Raw genomic sequence first — 19,963 nt, 5'->3', positions numbered from 1 at the left:
TTAGCAGCAGGCTACTTTGTTTGATGAGCTGCAAAGGCTCATCAGAAGGGAGGGTGTGGAGAGGCGGTTGAATACCGGGCGTGCCCAGATGTTTGGGCACTGTTTAGTTAATCCACGGAGGACCCTGTGAGACCGCCAACTAGGGCAGCGTCTCCCTGGTGTCTCGGGCTGCCTTGCTGACCACTTGGAGTGGTCTGAACAACTGCCTCTACAGTGAAGTCCAGAGGGGCACCAAGCAGGGTCGCCATCCTTCAGTGCCTGCTACAGGGTAGCAAAGTGTTCTGGCATTGAAGCTGAAAAGGAGCACAAATGCATCAGAGAGCCATCTTAAAGGCACTCTCAGGTTCACAACAGCCAAGCAGAGACGCCCATGGATTGGATTACAACGAGCATCGAGTGGAGTCGTCAGGACCGGCAGCTTGCTTTCTACTGCTAAGAGGTGTGAAGATGAGAAATGGCAGGAGGAGGACAAACCGGCAAAAACAGGAGGAATCTGAATTGGAAAAGGTCAAGAAGCAAAACTCAAAAGGTCAAGTCAAAGTCAAAAAACAGAGCTAGGGGCGCACACACCTGACAAAGTGTAAAAGAAGGGAAATAGCTAAGCACAGTTTAACGTTTATGTAGAAAAACCGTAGACGTGGGGTATGTGGAAAACTGTGATGCCATCTTAAATACCGAGCAGCCGATGACGTCACGTGTCATGAGGCCGGGGAGCACATGACTGGTAACAGGTGACCCTGCAAAAAACATCAGGGCAGCAGTCATGAAAATTGACCGCAATCACAAAAACATGCAAAATGGCACGGCAATGATGTCCCAAAATAACAATAAAAGTAGTAATAAGCCAGAAACATGCAATAAAAGCGTAAAAAATTAGCAAAAATAAATTAGAGAGCAAATACACCCAAAATCACGACACCTGATCATGCAACAGGCAGCCATTGTGTCTCTTTGAGATGAACTTAATGGCATCTTCTCGTGGAACACATTCTTTGTGTAGGTTTTATGGTGGGCTCTTAATCCTAATGTTTTTACCAAACAAATCGGATCCATTATTGGTATTGTAACAACCGCTGTGGCCAATGGAGCGGCCCACAGCTGGACCGGTCAGCCCATCGTCAATTATTTTCTTTCATCAGTTAAAATTGCAGGGATTTCACAATTGTGGGGATTTAATTCACCCCACGTCCAGGTCTTGGTGGGCTAAAGTCTATCCCAGCAGCATCAGGGTCAACGCAGGGAACCACCCTGGACGGGGAACAAGGCCATCTGACACAAACAGGTTAGTTGTGTTCATTTAACTTACTGCAGACCCTCAAAGGTGTAGCTCCCCTCTGGTCATCACGTGGGTGTGAGTCCGGCCAATAAAAGACGAGCGCAACTGGACCTAAATGGCAAGACCGGAGGGGAGGGGGCCACATTACTACAAAAATGGATATAAAGTTTAGAAGAAAGTTAGATACATTATTAAACACATGATATGACATACACTCTGAAAGGCACTAAATGAGATAGAAGGATAAGGAAAGGCGCTACAGTAATCCCTCGCTATATCGCGCTTTGCCTTTCGCGGCTTCACTCCATCGCGGATTTTATATGTAAGCATATTTAAATATATATCGCGGATTTTTTGCTGGTTCGCGGATTTCTCCAGACAATGGGTCTTTTTATTTCTGGTACATGCTTCCTCAGTTGGTTTGCCCAGTTGATTTCATACAAGGGACGCTATTGGCAGATGGCTGAGAAGCTACCCAGCTTACTTTTCTCTCTCTCTCTCTCTCTCTCTCTCTCTCTTGCGCTGACGTAGGGGGATTGAGCAGGGGGGCTGTTTGCACACCTAGACGATACGGACGCTCGTCTAAAAATGCTGAAAGATTATCTTCACGTTGGCTACCTTCTGTGTGCAGCTGCTTTGTGAAGTGACATGCTGCCTGGTGCTTCGCATACTTAAAAGCACGAAGGGCACGTATTGATTTTTTTACCTGTCTCTGTCTCTCTCTCTTTCTCTGCTCCTGACGGAGGGGGTGTGAGCTGTCGCCTTCAACAGCTTTGTGCCGCAGTGCTTCGCATACTTACAAGCCAAACAGCCATATTGATTTGTTTGCTTTTCTCTCTCTCTGACTTTCTGTGCTCCTGACGCGCACTCCTTTGAAGAGGAAGATATGTTTGCATTCTTTTAATTGTGAGACTGAACTGTCATCTCTGTCTTGTCATGGAGCACAGTTTAAACTTTTGAAAAAGAGACAAATGTTTGTTTGCAGTGTTTGAATAACGTTCCTGTCTCTCTACATCCTCCTGTGTTTCTGCGCAAATCTGTGACCCAAGCATGACAATATAAAAATAACCATATAAACACATGGTTTCTACTTCGTGGATTTTCACCTTTCGCGGGGGGGTTCTGGAACGCAACCCCCGCGATGGAGGAGGGATTACTGTATATGAGATAGATAGATAGATAGATAGATAGATAGATAGATAGATAGATAGATAGATAGATATGTAGCAACTTTGTTGGTGTAAACCTTTTAAATAATATCCAAGATTCAGAATTGTTACACCCTGTGTGGCCAGTGCCACATGGATTACAAATCATAAGGATACGCAGTTTATGCCTTGTCACATCTTGTCACACACGTGCGCATGAGAGGCAGCTAAAGGGCTTGAGTAGGGACAGTTCCGAGACATACCAGGATGTGGCAGAGTGCACGGACTCTTTTTCTCTCTTGCCTGCAGACCATTCATGGGAGATTCCACCTGGTCCTCTTGACGTCACTTCTGGGACTGAGCCAATGGAAGGAGACCTTGCTGGCTCCGGCCCCTGTGATGTCACGTCTGGGCTCGCACCAATGGCAGAAGACCTACATGAGCCCGACCCCTTTGACTTTACTTCCTGTCTTCCCCTTTAAAAGCCTCCACCTTCTCCCTATTCCCTCAGCTTGGTATTGGACTCAGTTTTGTGCACAGCAGTGCTATCAACTTAAACACGATTTGCAGCCAGGATACCATATTATACGGGTGGCTGCCCCAAACCTTGCTATGTCTCATTGTGAGTTTTGTGACAGCCTTTGAATATTTTCTTGCTTATCCTGGTTGGTCCAGTTGACATGCAGTAAGAATGTCACTTCACTCTTCACAATTGCCAGTGCAGCTCCTTCTGCTATTTACAGTAATAAAAGCTTGTCTATCGTGCTGTCACTTTTGGTGGTATTCCATGAAAGGTTGCCCACTCTGTTCTCCAGTCCTGGGTTAAACTTTAGTAATGACAGCCCTACTGCTAAATGTTGCTCGTCCTGTGCCATGCTGATCTAACCCTAGCCCATGGGTGGCCCACCCTCCTGGACTTCACTCCCAGCTCTGCTCAATCACCTGACACTGTGAGGCAACCCAGACTCCACTCCAAGTGCTGACCCCTGAAGAAGACTGGACACAATGCCAACGGTGAGGTACAAGTCAATGCCAACAACTGCCTCACCCATTCTTCTAATTTGTGCCCCTCAGTAGTGACCTTGAGACTGTGAGAACAGGGAGACCCTGTGCTCACACAAATCACTTGGTGGCTATCCATGGATCACCACATCTCTCACACAGGCCAACCTTTCAATGTGCTTGACTACCTCTGCTTCTAATAATAATAGTAAGGGTGCATAGGATCTTTAATAATTATTATTGGGGTATTATGGTGGTACATTGGGTAGCACCACTGCTTCGTGGATCTCCCGTCATGTGCGCTCATTGTCTCTCGTGTGCACTTTGCATGTTCTCCTTGTGCCCGTTTGTGGGTTGCCCTCCCTCATCCCCAGAGACATGCAGGTCAGGTAACAGGGAGACCTCAAACTGGCACTAAGTGAGGGAGTCTGCGCGTCAGCAAGCGCAGGGTTATTGCCTGCCTTGCCCCAAGTGCTGCCAGGACAGACTAAAGCCCTCTGTGGCTCTTAACATTCTTAAATCTGCTTATCCAGTTATGTTTTGATGATAACAACAATAAATGATTTTCATGCATTACTATTGACTATATTGGCATTCACCTGTACGTTAGGCCACACCAGTCTACTATTTCTTTAATAGGTCCAACAAGTGGTCACTACTGTTCCCTCACAGCCCCACAATCCCAGCTGGTCACTCTCAATATGGCATGTTCACAGGGTTATTGCTTCTCAGTTTTACTCACACATTCCAAAAACTGCAGATTGGCCAAATTTCTTACTTTTAAGTGGCACAGCATAAGTTGGCTCCAGCCTTGCACACAGTGGGACCTGGTTGGGCTCCACACCAATACAACTGTCTAAATGAATTAAACATTTTTCAAAGTGCATGGAGAAACCTTTCAAAGGTTGTCATCAAGAAGGGCATCTAGCTGTAAAATTCCTCCTACCATACCACCAAGGTTTGGAGGCCTGGGTTAATGGCTAAACTGGCAGACAGAGAGCACGACTTGGTGGTCACAATCCTGGGCTTAATTTGAGCAGTCTGTGCATTCACCTTAAGTTCTTAGCTGCCTAATCAGAGGGGCAGTCAGGGGCACTCAACCTGTGCTAAGCTTGTCTGTAAGGTGCCATGGAGACCAACTGATGCCAGTGAGAACGAGCCTGAAGCACCACACCAGTCTGGCACAGCTAATTAAAGAAGCAAATCAAAGTTAAATAAAGATTCTTACAGACCACTAGGATATGAAACAATTCAAATACATTTCAGGTCCATCACAACTTCTCTGTAGCCTCTGGAGTCGGTGATTGGATTTCTGGACAGAATCTTTAAGTGAACGATTTTTTTTTTTTTTTTTGAAGACACTTCAAGTGTGGCAGGAAACGAACTGGAGAGCCACACAAAGGAAAAGTGACAGAAGACAACGGCAAGGCTGATAGAGCCAAGAGATCAGAGGAGCCCAAAGCCCTGAAATGGGCCTTCAGTTAAACTGGACTGGGACGCGCCGGCGGCCCCGCGTCTGATAAAAACTATGCGGAGATCACCGGACTTAACAAAGCCGGCCATGGAAAACGACACGTGCGACCACAGCGCCCCCTGCTGGCGACTCCCTGAAAGGCAAGCCGAAGGATTTTAGCGGGGCGCTGCAGCCCAAGCAGTCCCAACAGAGCCTGGTGTCCCGTCACGCGATGCTATATAACGCCGGTCATGTCCAGCTACGTGACAGATAAAGGCGATGCTGGACGGCAGCTCAGTAAGGGCATTCCGGTGGGTTGTCGGCTACAGAAGCGCATAGCGAGGTCGGCCGGGGTAAGCACGCACACTCGCTCGCTCAAACAAATCTGGAATTTTACGGGTAATTTTCATCGTACAAATTCCGTTACGGTAACTTATCGTTAAACGCAATGCATTCTCGAAAACAACAGGGCAAAGCTTCTTTGCAGTAAATTAATATGATTATAATGCATTTTGCCGAAAATAAACGACTTTGGAACGAAAAATGTGGCACTCCTGACATCACAAAGGCGGCTCATCTTCTCGAGACGACACGGTTTTTGTTTTTAACCACTCAATAAGAACTGACCGTTTCCCCAAAGCTCGGCTCTATTAAATTGAACTTAAAATGAAAACTGCCACTTTCACCCCATGCTGACACACTAATAAGCCCCCTGTTGAAATATACAGTGTTTGCGCATGTCCAGGACATTTGTTCTTGTAGCCCAGGTTCCTAAACTCAGTCCTGGGGACCCAATCTGGCTGCAGGTTTTTGTTCCAAACAACTCCTAGCCCAATTTAGTGAGCTGTTATTTCCCAGTTTCTGTGTTTTGGAGTGTATGGAGAACAAAACTAAGTTTGGTCATTTTTTATTAAAATGTACCAAGCATTTATAAAGGGATTTTTATTTTCTTTTTAACAGTTTTCAGACTTATTTTCATTCTGCTTTTGCAGGTGTTCTGATTGTTTAATTTATTATCTATTAACTACTGAGTCTGATGCTGAAGTTACTGCAGCCTTTCATCATTCTGTGTTGTTTACCTGGCTGTCAGCTCTGTTTGTTTTTAATTATTATTATGATACAATGAAAAGTACAAACTGCACAAAAAAAATAGGACAACAAAAGAGAGGTAAGCGTTTAAAGCAAAAGCAGAAATATTTCTAAATGCCTTATAAATGTAAACAACATACTGCTGTGCTTTTCTAAAGGCGGAATGTGAGAAGTAGAAAAAAAGACCATCTAAATAAACGAGATCGGTCATCACCAATTGTGAATTTGGCTGGAATAAAAACCTGCAGCCACAGTGTTTGGGAACCACGGTTATTTTTCTTGGCAGAGAGTTCTGTATCGGCATATGGAAGCGCCCACTTTCGGTAAAAGGTGCAAATGGTCCCCGGTTAGCCCCTGGTCTGTGGGAATCAAAGTTAAAGGTAGTTCATTAAATTTTCTCCGAGTGCTGCAGGTTTTGTGTGGTCGAATAAGATGATTTCTGGCGAGTTGTTTTCGGTAAACTGACGCAAGCCCTTCATCACACGCGTCCTCCTCACACAACATACAAGCGCTTACAGATGAACTCCTCCAAGCGTCTGAAAAGAGTAAACTAATGATTCTCCTGAAGAAGTGTCTTTTTTGTTTTATATTAATAGTTAAGATCGAAATACAGTAAATAGACAATTACGTATTTAACAGATTAACCTAATTAGGATTTTACATTTGTATTGCATGGAGCATTCTGGAATGAAAACTGCTAAATAAGTTAGGTATTTTTCAAGTCTAACTTATTTCTTCACAAACATGGCACATGTATTTGCCACGTGAAATCGTACTATAAAAATAAACTTTCTGTATTTTTTGCCGTAGTAGGAGCTTTACAATAGTGGCTAATGGGGCACCACCGCAAAATAAAAGCTTAAAAACTTAAACACGTTCAAGGCATTTGTCGAGTATTGATCCGCGTCTTGCGATTACACTCACATTATAAAAGTTTATACGTGTCACTTTTGAACAAAGGACATCAACATTATGAGACTCAACCATTTCAAAAGAAGTCCCAAATGTAGCGTTTGTCTTCTACCGCAAACATCTTTCTCCTCCCTCTTGGGGCGTGACTTCCTTTTGAATCACCAAATCGCAGGAAGCTTTTTGTGCCACGTGGTGGCGTTTGTTTTCATTTGCTTCCGTATTCATGTGCGCGCTCACAGACAAGATAGAAAATGTATGCTTACCAGGAGAGAAGTAGCACCAAGAATATTGTCTGACATCAAAACGCCAGGTTTTCAGGATTTTATTGTCCGGTGGTACGTTTCTCATTAGCCTCAAATGTAAAGCGCCAGCGAGGGCATGATATATATATATATATATAAATTTATAGAAAACGCTTTTCTTTGGACCATAATTTCGCGTGACAAATACATATATAACATGTTTGTGAAGAAATAACTTCTACCTGAAATATCTACAACTTATCTTTTAATGTAACTTTTTTTGTACACTGGAAGTGATTTGTGTTTATTTTACAGTAAATTACGGGTCTGGTGGTGGTGTTTACAGTAGCCAACTTAAGGTGATTACGCTAAGTTTAATTGTATAGCTTTTTACTTTAATATTTACAATATATGCTGTCAACTCTACTGCCAACATTTTTACTGTAAAATCTACAGTGAACGTGTTTACGGTGTATGGAAGCGCTCTTTCCATTTGAACGTTTTTGGGGCTATTTTGCGTTTTCGTTTCTTTTTTGGCCTTCCATAAATTTTGATCACAATTTAAAAAAAAAAAACTCATCAAACATGGTGTTTGCCTCGCGGTCTTTGTTGGTCTTACACAAATCCAATTCCAAATTCCTAGCTCAACCACGTACCTTCTGTCAATTGCAAATCCATTCGTGGTCCTTTATGGTGTCTCTCCTCAGAGGTCCTGACGTTCTTTTCTTTTTCTCCCCTACTTCCTTTACGAATTTCTGCAGGATGCCATCCTCGGAACACCAGTTTGATCTCCACGTAGCTCTGCTCCTCTCCTCTGAATATTTCTTGTTCTGTAGGTTTGCGCCTTGTTTTGTAGTTTTATAGCAGAGCTGAGTGGTGCCAAAGCACTAGTAAAGTGCATGTGCACAAACTGCCCGAATCCTGTGTCCCCACTTGTGTGATTCGTGAACGGCTCGCTACCCGAGAACCGGTCTAACGATTCTCCATTAGATTTGCAAACGAATCAACACGAGTGGCACAATTCCCATTCATTTGTGATTGTGAAATGAAACGTCTTATTTTAATTATTTATCTTTAAATGTGGCATGTGTATTCTCTCTATATAATCTAAGTACTGTATATATAAAATATACAAAGCTATGTATATACACATGCATATCAAAATATTGTACAAATTATTAAACACATTCACACATCTTGGGGGACTTGAGATGGACTTTACACGCACAAGCACCATCACATCCTGGTATGGCAGGTGCTCAGCACAAGACCATAAAGCCCTGCAGAGAATGATTAAAGCAGCGAAGTGTCTCACCAGTTGTGCTCTGGCTTCCCTACAGGACATTTATAATTGGAGATGTAGAACCAGAGCAATCAAAATGATTACAGATCCTTCATACTCCATGAACTGCCTGTTCTGCCTACTGCAATTCAGCAGACATTTCTGTAGTTTATGGCCAAAAACTGAGACACACAAATGAACCTCCAACCTCGGGCCATAACATTTCTTAATCAGAACATGCCAGTGCTGCTCAACCCTTATTTATCGAAGTAATTTTTAAAAATTTACTTCATACCCGTTATCATATTATGTATCTACATTTTCTATTACTTTTTATTTCTGTAATGCACAGTCTGTTGATCTAATCAGGCTTACATTTCACTGCACATTGTACATGTATAATAGTGTATGTGATTAATAAACATGAATCTTAAATAATATACTGTATTTGTTATGCGATGTGGGGACATCCCATGTACGACCAGACGCGGTTTACTTGGGCCATGTTGGGTTAAAGTGCACCTAAGGAGCTTTTGTGGGTTTGACAAATTGATCGTCAGAGGGGTAAAACAAATTCACAGCTTTTTGTGGAAACATAGAAGCTATGACAAGAGTGTTGAGTTTACTTGTCACATCAGTACACAGAGGGAGGCACGATAAGATACAAATGTAGACAGAACTAACTTTTTATGTCCCCAGGGTGAATATTGGTATTTTATAGCAGCTCATTAAATAAATAAATGTGTAGGTTGTATTTATATGTGCGCGCACACACATCTATTATATAATTGAACACTAAGGTCTGTGTCTGGGGTCAGTTGGGCTTTGGTGACAACGGTTAAAAATGCCTTCTCCTTAAAATGTTAGGTAGGCTTCAGCTTACACGGGCACAAAATGAGAAACCCAACTTCAAAACTGTCATTAATAATCTGAAGCAAAAATGAACAAAGAGGGAGAGAAAAAAAGCAAAAACACTCCGGCTCTTTGAAAAGAAGATAAGTATTAAAAAGTAAACAACGAGCAAAAGTGCAAACAAAAAACTGTGCAAGAATCAAAAACCAGAAAATTCACAAAGGTTCTGACTAAAGGAAGTTTCCAGCACAATTGTCAATGCCTATCTGGAGCAGTCCGCTCTCTGCCATGAATATATAGACAGGGGTGGTGCTTCAACTAACGTGGAATTGGTGGTCCTGCCACCCACAAAACACAAGGTATACAACTGAAAACGCTAAACTATAAATAGTCAAACACTGAATAATTAACCAAAACTCAATGACAGAACATTAACAAAAAAAAAATTAAATATTATATAAAAGAATTTACATGAGCCAGGGACAAAAACCTGGGTAAAGCATAAGAGTGTCACTATTGTGAGTGTCATGAGGATGAACAGACTGAAACAAGGGATTAAGACGATGGTGATATGTATGTGGTTGGATTTAGATTTGGTACAATAAATCCAGAGCTTATTAGAATTGTAGTTCTCGAGACTGCTTGACCTCATTTCAGTCTCACCTCGGTCTTGAGGCCATTTTGTCTTGATCTTGGCCATAAATCTTGAAATATTACAAAACATTGTCTGAATTGATATGCAGATAATTTCTTTCTCCTACTCATTTTCCTGTGCTTAAGGAGTGAAAAAAATCAGGGAAGTGAAGATACGGCAGTTAGGTAAAGTTAGCAAGGTGGATAACGGCTGGAAAACAGAGAAATGGTAGCAATGTTGACTTTGTCTGCTGTCATCCAATTTGATGTACAAAGCAAAGAATTTTCTAGTGGAACAAAAAAAAAAAAAAAAAAGGAATATAGGAGTGTGTGCCAACTCAGTGATAAGGCAATGACAGAGACTGCTGGAATAACGTCAGGTTTCTACAGGCACCTCAAAAGGAGCCACAGAGACTGTTGATATAAATCTTTTATGAAATACATATGCTAAAATTCGGCTGCTTAGTAAGTCAATGCTAGCTTTTTATTTTTTCCCATCTTGTGTAAAATAAGATTGGCTTCTAGAACATATTTGTTAATTTCTGTGCACGGTAGCTGTTAGCATGCTGTCATCCCAACTTCACTACAGGCTAGTTACATAACTCCCGCGCACTGTTTAGTTTGTCATGGCACATTAACTTTAGTCAACTTGCCCTTTCATCTGAATTGACAGGGCAATCTAAAATTATGTCAATTATTTCTTTGTTACATCTCATAAGTTCAGGGAGTATAAGGCTAAAAAAATGGTAACGTCTGACATATCTCAACCATGGGTCTCCTTGTATGTCCAGCCACAAGTGCAAAAGTACAAACAAGGCTCATCAAGGCAGAGAGGGACCAGCAACGTTACAATATGTGATTGAATTAAAGGTTGCAGTCTTCTGTCACTCTTAGAAAGTGACAGCTTTAGAAACTTTTTAAAGTTATGGTTGAGCATTACACTCCCATCTCAAGAAACTACAACTGAAAAATCATTTATTAATGAAGTGAGAGAAAAAAATGAGATGCTGCAGCAACATCATGCAGGTGTTCCAACTGATATTTGGTCAGACTGTACACCATGCATGATGAGCAGTCGTGTCAAGATTTGGACAGCGGCGTGGAGCTCACAAAGACAAAAAAGCAGCGCCTTTCCTGCTTTGCCCATACCTTGGAGCTTGTGATAGTTTTCTTCTGCATACCAGCACAACCTTCAAGGACAGATTTGAAGACATGTTTGGCAGTGGCCACTCATACCTGCTGGAGGTCAGGCTTCAGATACACAGATTATGGCTATCACAATTTTGGAACACAACACGATCACAAGCGTTTTCTACTGATTTTTCCCTCTTTTGAATGGGCACAACGGGATGTTGTACTATTTTTGAGCCATTTGCAGGGGCTGCAGATGTCATATCAGGAAAAGAACAAGTTACAAGCTGCCTTGTGGTCCCCACAGTGCTGAATCTTGACAGTCGCCTTGGGAGAATGGCAGAAAAGTGATGTCCTTGCCAACCCCTGGTAAAAGCACTCTGAATCTTGGCATCAGAGGTTTTCTGGAGTATTTGTTCAAACAAGAATGGATCAGAGTAGGCAGCAAGTTGAGCCATCTGGAGAAGATGTGTACTTCCTTTCTGCCATTTTGAACCCACAGTTTGGGCTAAGCTGGATAGACCTGGATGCTCGGCAGCCCAGTGGAGGTCTGATATCTTCTTATGCTGGAGAAGAACTGAAAAGACCACTCCGAGGTTAGTACAGCGTGCATACACGTGTACACATATACAGAGTTATCAATGAACCCCTTATAAAATATTTAAAAAACAACTGTTTATTAACTGTGTTTTGGAGACTCGGATTACTGAAGCTGTGGCCATTGGACAGGATTTTCACAAGAAAACCAATTGGAGCAATGGCTGTAAGAAATGTCACCTCCACCCAACTACCCAAGACTGCTGGCTTGATATCAAAGCCATAAAAGGAGGCCCACAAACGATCGAGAATCCTCTGGAGCATCGCAAGTACAGTAATACTTTTAGAGAAAAGTGAAAAAACATTGTGATGAAGATGCTCTCACCTTTTGGGCAAAAGAATTAGGATACTCTCCAAGTATTGTCTGTTCTTGCAGCCTAAGCTTCTTTTGAATGTACAGTTAGGTCCATAAATATTTGGACAGAGACAACTTTTTTCTAATTTTGGTTCTGTACATTACCACAATGAATTTTAAATAAAACAACTCAGATGCAGTTGAAGTGCAGACTTTCAGCTTTAATTCAGTGGGGTGAACAAAACAATTGCATAAAAATGTGAGGCAACTAAAGCATTTTTTTTAACACAATCCCTTCATTTCAGGGGCTCAAAAGTAATTGGACAAATTAAATAACTGGAAATAAAATGTTCACTTCTAATACTTGGTTGAAAACCCTTTGCTGGCAATGACAGCCTGAAGTCTTGAACTCCTGGACATCACCAGATGCTGGGTTTCCTCCTTTTTAATGCTCTGCCAGGCCTTTACTGCAGCGGCTTTCAGTTGCTGTTTGTTTGTGGGCCTTTCTGTCTGAAGTTTAGTCTTCAACAAGTGAAATGCATGCTCAATTGGGTTAAGATCAGGTGACTGACTTGGCCATTCAAGAATTTTCCACTTCTTTGCTTTAATAAACTCCTGGGTTGCTTTGGCTGTATGTTTTGGGTCATTGTCCATCTGTATCATGAAATGCCGCCCAATCAATTTGACTGCATTTAGCTGGATTTGAGCAGACAGTATGTCTCTGAACATCTCAGAATTCATTCGGCTGCTTCTGTCCTGTGTCACATCATCAATTAACACTAGTGTCCCACTGCCACTGGCAGCCATGCACGCGCAAGCCATCACACTGCCCCCACCGTGTTTTACAGATGATGTGGTATGCTTTGGATAATGAGCCTTCTCCATACTTTTTTCTTGCCATCATTCTGGTAGAGGTTGATCTTGGTTTCATCTGTCCAAAGAATGTTTTTCCAGAACTGTGCTGGCTTTTTTAGATGTTCTTTAGCAAAGTCTAATCTAGCCTTTCTGTTCTTGAGGCTTAGGAGTGGCTTGCACCTTGCAGTGCACCCTCTGTATTTACTTTCATGCAGTCTTCTCTTTATGGTAGACTTGGATATCAATACGCCTACCCCCTGGAGAGTGTTGTTCACTTGGTTGGCTGTTGTGAAGGGGTTTCTCTTCACCATGGAAATGATTCTGCGATCATCCACCACTGTTGTCTTCCGTGGACGTCCAGGTCTTTTTGCGTTGCTGAGTTCAACAGTGCTTGCTTTCTTTCTCAGGATGTACCAAACTGTAGATTTTGCCACTCGTAATATTGGAGCAATTTCTCGGATGGGTTTTTTCTGTTTTTGCAGCTTAAGGATGGCTTCTTTCACCTGCATGGAGAGCTCCTTTGACCGCATGTTGTCTGTTCACAGCAAAATCTTCCACATGCAAGCATCACACCTCAAATCAACTGCAGGCCTTTTATCTGCTTAATTGATAATGACATAACGACGGACTTGCCCACACCTGCCCATGAAATAGCCTTTGAGTCAATTGTCCAATTACTTTTGAGCCCCTGAAATGAAGGGATTGTGTTAAAAATATGCTTTAGTTGCCTCACATTTTTATGCAATCGTTTTGTTCACACCACTGAATTAATGCTGAAAGTCTGCACTTCAACTGCATCTGAGTTGTTCCATTTAAAATTCATTGTGGTAATGTACAGAACCAAAATTAGAAAAAAGTTGTGTCTGTCCAAATATTTATGGACCTAACTGTATGTTCAGCAGAGGGGGTCTTATCTTGAGCCCACACTGTGTCCGAATGTTGATGGGTTTAATGTTCCTTAAGAGCAGTTATGCACTGCTGGATACGTCTTAGTGCTTTTTAAAAACGCATTGCTACTTAGATGTAGGCTGACAGAATTTAAAAGCATTCAGAAGACTTTTTTTTTTTTTTTTTATAAATGCAAATATACTTAAATGTTGAGAATCTGAAAAACATATTATACAGTACATGCAAAAGTATAATAAAAATTAATCAGTAAAGAAAATTGTTTTATTTCATATAAATATTTGCATTATTGTTTATAATATGTGAACATTTAAAGCTTTTTAATCATTTGGTCTTTTGGAATCACATACAGGAAAATGTGTGCAGTCTACCAGAAAAAAAAATCTAAATTTTGATTGTGAATTTTCAAGTCTTGGTATTGATTAAAAGTTTTGGTCTGGTGTTGCTCTTGAATACATCATTGGAGCATACTCTGCATGCAGTAAGAGTGCCAACATGTTGCATGCTGTCAGAATTTCAGTGGACTATGTACATGGGATAATCACGACCATATAAACCCTGAACTGGCTGTGGACTCGGAGTTTGGCTAGAACGACGTGTGAAAACTCCTGACTATGGCAGTTAAGAATTGAGGATAAAGTCATTGAAGAAGGAACCTAAGAAATCACAAAATCACTTATGTGGAATACAATTTTAATAACTGATGATATTACACAAAAACTTAATGATGTTACCATAATTTTGGAGCTGGTTCACATGAGCCTGTGGGAAAGAGGACATACAATAGCAAAATTATTAGAAATATTAGAAAGATCATTAGATTATAGACAAAGAATAAGGTACAATCAAAATTGACAATTTTCAACAATACGCATCAAAAAGTAATAATGTGAGTGATTATCTGATATTGGAAGACATGTCTAATATCTCTCACGATCAGATATTGCACATGACTTAGAAGAGGGAAAACAAGGCAACGCCACAGAGGTGAGAACTACTCCAATAGGTACTTCGTGTGCTGTGGGATTGGAGGGTTAGCCTCACCTTCACAGCCTATATAACACAACGGATTCAGAGTAAGAACACAGGACACGTGGGAAACATGGGTCTTTCAAATAGCTGCCTGGGCACACAGGCAATGCTCTCCAGAAGGTGTTACCCTGTCATAAGTCGTGTTAACAAATGTGATGGAGTGCTAGGGCAAGAGTATCACCAGTTAAGCACCTGGTTGCCCAAAGCCCCACAAAACAACTCCAAAGTATAGATGACACAAGTCATACTAGCAGCAGGAAAGGTCCTACAACTCCTAGTGTGGAATCGCGAAGACCGCTTGTGGCTGGCTGTGTGTGCTGGGTACCCAATACGGGCAAAAGTGTGCCAACACTAGTAGGAAAGTGACTGAGAGGAAGAATTAAATGTGCCCTGATGATCCTAGGGGGCAGGTGGTCAGGCAGTTGCTAGGTATGCCTGGATTCCCTGATCATGAAGGTCAAGGAGGGACCTCATGCGCAACAGGTGGTAAGGAACCGGGGCCAGACTGCCTAATCCAGGGTGATCTTAAAAAGAACAGACAGGAGACCCTCATCAATGTACAGTTTCCAACTTGAAGGAGATGAACTACACCACTACCTTAGTGAATGGATGGTCAACTGGCCCTTTAAGGACAACTAAAAGTTCAGGGACACCTGAGGCTGCTAAAAAGAAGTTCAGGTAGGATGTCCCTGCAGTCCCACATGTTCCTTGAAGTGATTTCAGGATCTAAAGTGACCTCATGTTGTGACTTAAAGCCACATAAGGTTAGGAGTTGGAAAGAGAATTTGGAGCAAAGGCTTAACTGACAGGTGGAGAAGAGGACAGAGGTGAGAGGAAGTTGCCTGGTTGTGTCTTAAAGTGGACGAGCCACTGCACTGGGAAGGGGTTTGAGCACCATATAGATAGACCTGGGGCAGCAAAGCAGTTTTGCCTTCAGTTGTATTTTGGTAGTCTTTATGTGGTGTTTGATATTCTTGTGTTCAGCCCTATGTTGTGCAATATTTTTGTTCTCTTTTAGCCTCTATCGCATTATTTTGGTTGTAAAGCGCCGATATCTCGCCCTTCCGTAACTTCTCTTAACCCCTTATAACATCAGTTTTCCTTTTTGGTTGTGCGCTATGCAGAGCTCAGATAATTTTCACCATAGCTATAGTATATAAAGGTAAACACCTCTTTCAGTAAATATATTTTCTAAAGATAAAGCTTACTTTTCAGGCCCAGACGATTTGTGGGCATTTAAATGGTAATATATTTCCACCTACTCGGGCCCCTTTGGTTTTAGCAGTAAAGAGTCACGTACATAATAATTATGCTCATGGTCCAGATGGCATTCCACACAATGCTGGTTCTTCTTTCACAAAGTGGCTTGAGGCACATGCAGGCCCTCACTATGTAAGGGTGTGGCCACCACTGGAAAGTTCCCAAGCCACAGAAAGCTTGTGGTGCTCTGCAGCCCTGAGAAAGTGGTGGGCACCAAAGCTCTGTCCCAGCTCTCAGAAGGACACTAGTCGGGTACTGTGCTGCACCCATCTGCACCATTTGATATCCAACTTGTTCAGGCAGGCAGGCTGGAACAGGAACTGCATTACACAATAGCCATTCTAATTTTACTTAAAAGGTTCTCATGGTGGTCTTCATCAAACTGGTTCCAAACTTGGCTGGTTGCTCTCTTTCTGCTGCTCACCATTGTGAATGTCCTCAAAATCCTGAATTGAGTTCTCAAGCTCCTTCTGTGCATGCCGTACCATGAAGAACATGACAAAGATGCTGATGCAGATCTGTAAAGGCAGGGAGGAAGACAAAAAAAAATGAATGCAGGGGGGATCTGGCTTGGTTTTCTCCCTTCCCATGCAGTATAGTGAGCAGCAAGCTGGACTGGCTGGAAATTGTCTATGTCAAAGACTGTTGGGAAGAGAGTTTTCAATATGTGTTTTGGTATTAGAATGGCACAATTAAACAGAGTAAAAAGAAATGCCAGGAACACCCAAATGGCACCCTCTACTCATTGGAGGCTGATCTTTTTCCTGGTGAATAAGTCAACTTACAGAAATCAATTATAGCATTGTTACACCTACTTAATCCAAGTCACGGTCATGGTGTGCTACTGCCTATCCCAAAACCACAAGGCCACTGCCAGGCAGGCTCAACGTGGATGAGCCAATCAACCCACAATAGAGTGTCACAAACATGAACATCTATAGGGCTTTAATAAAGTAGACCACCTGTCCACAGTGCATGAGGAAAGATTGCCATTAACACCATCTTCCATTTTCCCCACAGACAGGAGGACAATTCTCAAGACAGACAGTGATGACACTTCCAGTTTTGCCTGCCCTTTACGCTCTCTGGGGACTTTTTCAAGAATAATGACACTGGAAGTTGGAATTCACTTGGGAACCTGCTTCTGAAGAGTATGGAACTCCGAGGAAGAGAATTATTTGCTGACTGAGTTTGATTGATTGGTGAACTGGCAAGCCTTTTCTGCCCCAGCCACAAGCCTTCACCAATTTTCCATTTAACTTTTTTCTTGTTTTGTCTTTTCTTATTGTGCCCAACCCTTTGCACTCCCTCTTTCTCCCGATTCCTCTCTTCACGAGAGTCAGGCTGCAGGCCTCCAGTGGACTCTGTGACGTCATTAAGGGGCCTGAAGCATTTTGAAAATGTGTAACTCAGTGGGGTCTGCAGGACTAAAACATTGGTCTAGTGCAGGGGTCCCCCAACTCCGGTCCTGGAGGGCACCAGTGGCTGCAGGCTTTTATTCTAACCCTTTTCATTATTACTGCACTATTTTTGGTACTAATTAACTTCTTTTGCATTAGGTTTAACTGACTTGTTTCTAAGATTTGTTCCCCTGAATTTCTTCACCGTTCCTCTGATTGCTTTATTTCTTTCCTTAAATGGCACCCAAACAGAAATGAAATGTGAAATGAGTGAGCCAACAGAAGACCAACTAAGTCAAGGCCTCTACCTCCAACCAATTTCACTCCAACCAGTTGCTTAATTAGACACTGAGTCTTGTTGTTAATTAAACTCGTTCTTTAATTTAATGGCTTGTTGCTGCTCTCATTGTGCAATAGCAGACATTTCTGAAATTGTTGGTTTGCTCTGAGCAGATCAGCATTCCTTAGACCTTCACCTTTCTTTATTTTCAGATTTTGTGTGATGGTCACAGTTTGCTGGTCCTGTTTTAGCTCATTTTGTATCTCATTATTGTTTGTCAACTAATTAAGGAAAAAAACAAATTAAGGGGGCCGAGTCTTAAAGAGCAAGTCAAATAAAATGAATTCAACAGAAGTTAATTAGCAGCAAAAATGGGTCACTAATTAAGAAAAGGGTGAGAATGAAAACCTGTAGCCATTGGGCCCTCCAGGACCGGAGTTGGGATCCCTGATTCAGTGGATAAATGTATGTGGGCATGAAAAGGTATGTGATGACATTAAGCATAAAAAAAGTGTAGCTGCATTTTTATAATAAAGTTTAATATGACAAATTAATTTGAGTGCAGGGTACAACTCCAACAATAAAAAAAAATTGTTCAGTATTTCTACATTTCTGCCATAGCGAAAATCTCCTTAAAATTTGTAACATTATGTGGGCGTTAAACTAATATTCAATAGCATTCTCACGTTAAATAAAATGTAACAAATGCCAACATGGAAAGACTGAGGCACACACCGACTAAAAATGAAGCCCAACAAATGGTGAGTTAACAGCGTCAAACCGTCTTTTCATCCCTCAGGAAGCCTAATGTACCTAGCCATACTTTCCTACTGTTATGCGACACAGGCGATGTGCTACTAAAAAACACATGTGCACTTGACACAGATACGCTTGCGTTGCACCCGGTCATCCTTTTCCCTGTGATTTACTAAAGACTATCATGTTCTGGTATCTTCCTGGGCCTGGAGTACAAACCTTGAGGAAAATTGTGGAATGCCGTGCTCCAAAACCCTGTGTGACAAATTGTTGTCAATGAGGCATCCAACCCTGCCCATCTTCAGCACAATCTGCTGGCTACTACAATTCTATATTGCTGTGACATGATCTCACAATTTAATATCCAAAATACTCAAGGGTAAATAAACTGGGATTACTTTCATGAAAACGCGACTGGTGTAGCCACAGAGGGGTCTACCGTGGAGTCTATGGATTTTTTGTTCTTGCATTGTTACTGAGGTCTGTTGCAGCGTTGGTCAATATTTTTGTGAGTGTGTGTCACAAGCATATTAAGTTGCCAAATTTAACAAGGCAAGTTTCAGACTTACTGGAAAATCTGCTCAGATATGATGGGATGTGTTATCCCCACACGGACAATGACCAGGTGAAGGACTCACAGCCAGGGCGCTGCATCAGTGAGGCAGCAGTGCTAGCCACTGTGCTGCAAAAATAAAACTTAAGGAGGAGTGCTAAAGACAATACGGAACATTCCAATACAGTGTGACTTTTAGAATCGGCAAGATATCCTGCAAAAGAGACACAGGAGGCAATGGCAGGGAGCCCTTCTTAATGTGTCTCGCCAGGAGCATAAGCAGGGCACATACTGCTGTACAGCAGGTGCCGAATTAAATTCAGTTTACTTTTATATAGCACTCACCACTGTGTGCCAGCCTAATGTATGTGTCAGGTCTTTATTACTTTGCCCACTGTTATGTCCCTGCCTTTCTTCTAGATGCGACCTGCCAGCCACTTACACCTTTTTGTCCCTTCTTCACTGTACCTGCAATGCTAAAGTAAGGTATCCTTCCAGGCCCTGGTGATTGGTCACATCCTCCATGGTCCGCAGTGTGGTGCCCACATAGGAGTTGAGGATCTGTGTGGGCAGCAATCCAGCAGAAGAGGCAGTTAGATAACTCTGAGTGTCCAGTTTGCTGATCTGAAAAATGTAAAATGCAATTCAACTCACTTTAGAACCTGGTGCTCTGGACATCCCAGTGTGTCAGGTCACTGACACACAGCTAACAGTGAAGGCTTGAGCGGTCATGGCTCCTTTCTGGCCACTGGCCTGCTGACTGACAAGTTGGGAAGTCATTTTGTGTTATTCATGATAATGTTCAAGAAGCTGAAAATGGTAATAAGGTTTAAATCAAATCACCTTCTAAATGTAAAAATGAGAAGTAAAGAGATGTGTAAGGCAAGTTACTACTGCATGCTGGGATGAAAGAAAGAAAAAAAAAAAACACAGGAGAATGGAGGCAAGCAGTCTCTGGAGGAAACTCTGCTGATCTCATTTCTGAGAATCTCAAGAATAAAATGTCACC

General features: G+C 42.1%; 1 protein-coding gene across 3 annotated transcripts in view; it reads right to left on the bottom strand.

Moving 5' to 3' along the window:
* Nucleotides 1-14,328: 14,328 nt before the first annotated feature.
* LOC114657730 (transmembrane protein 64-like) overlaps nucleotides 14,329-19,963 on the bottom strand; it is a 30,209-nt gene continuing 24,574 nt past the window's right edge. Inside the window, exons 2-4 of one of the 3 annotated variants that reach the window (XM_051931625.1) lie at nucleotides 19,423-19,578; nucleotides 16,390-16,483; nucleotides 14,329-14,435 (exon numbers count right to left, since the gene is read on the bottom strand). In XM_051931625.1, coding sequence (XP_051787585.1) covers nucleotides 14,404-14,435; nucleotides 16,390-16,483; nucleotides 19,423-19,578 — 282 coding nt within the window. In that variant the 3' untranslated portion in view covers nucleotides 14,329-14,403. Of the gene's footprint in view, nucleotides 14,436-16,198; nucleotides 16,484-19,422; nucleotides 19,579-19,963 lie in introns of those variants that run through there. The other 2 variants (XM_028809610.2, XM_028809611.2) reach the window with 2 other exon arrangements.

The sequence above is a fragment of the Erpetoichthys calabaricus genome, chromosome 9 (assembly GCF_900747795.2).
Source record: "Erpetoichthys calabaricus chromosome 9, fErpCal1.3, whole genome shotgun sequence".
Classification (NCBI taxonomy): domain Eukaryota; kingdom Metazoa; phylum Chordata; class Cladistia; order Polypteriformes; family Polypteridae; genus Erpetoichthys; species Erpetoichthys calabaricus.
This window is presented reverse-complemented; position numbering and strand designations above follow the sequence as displayed.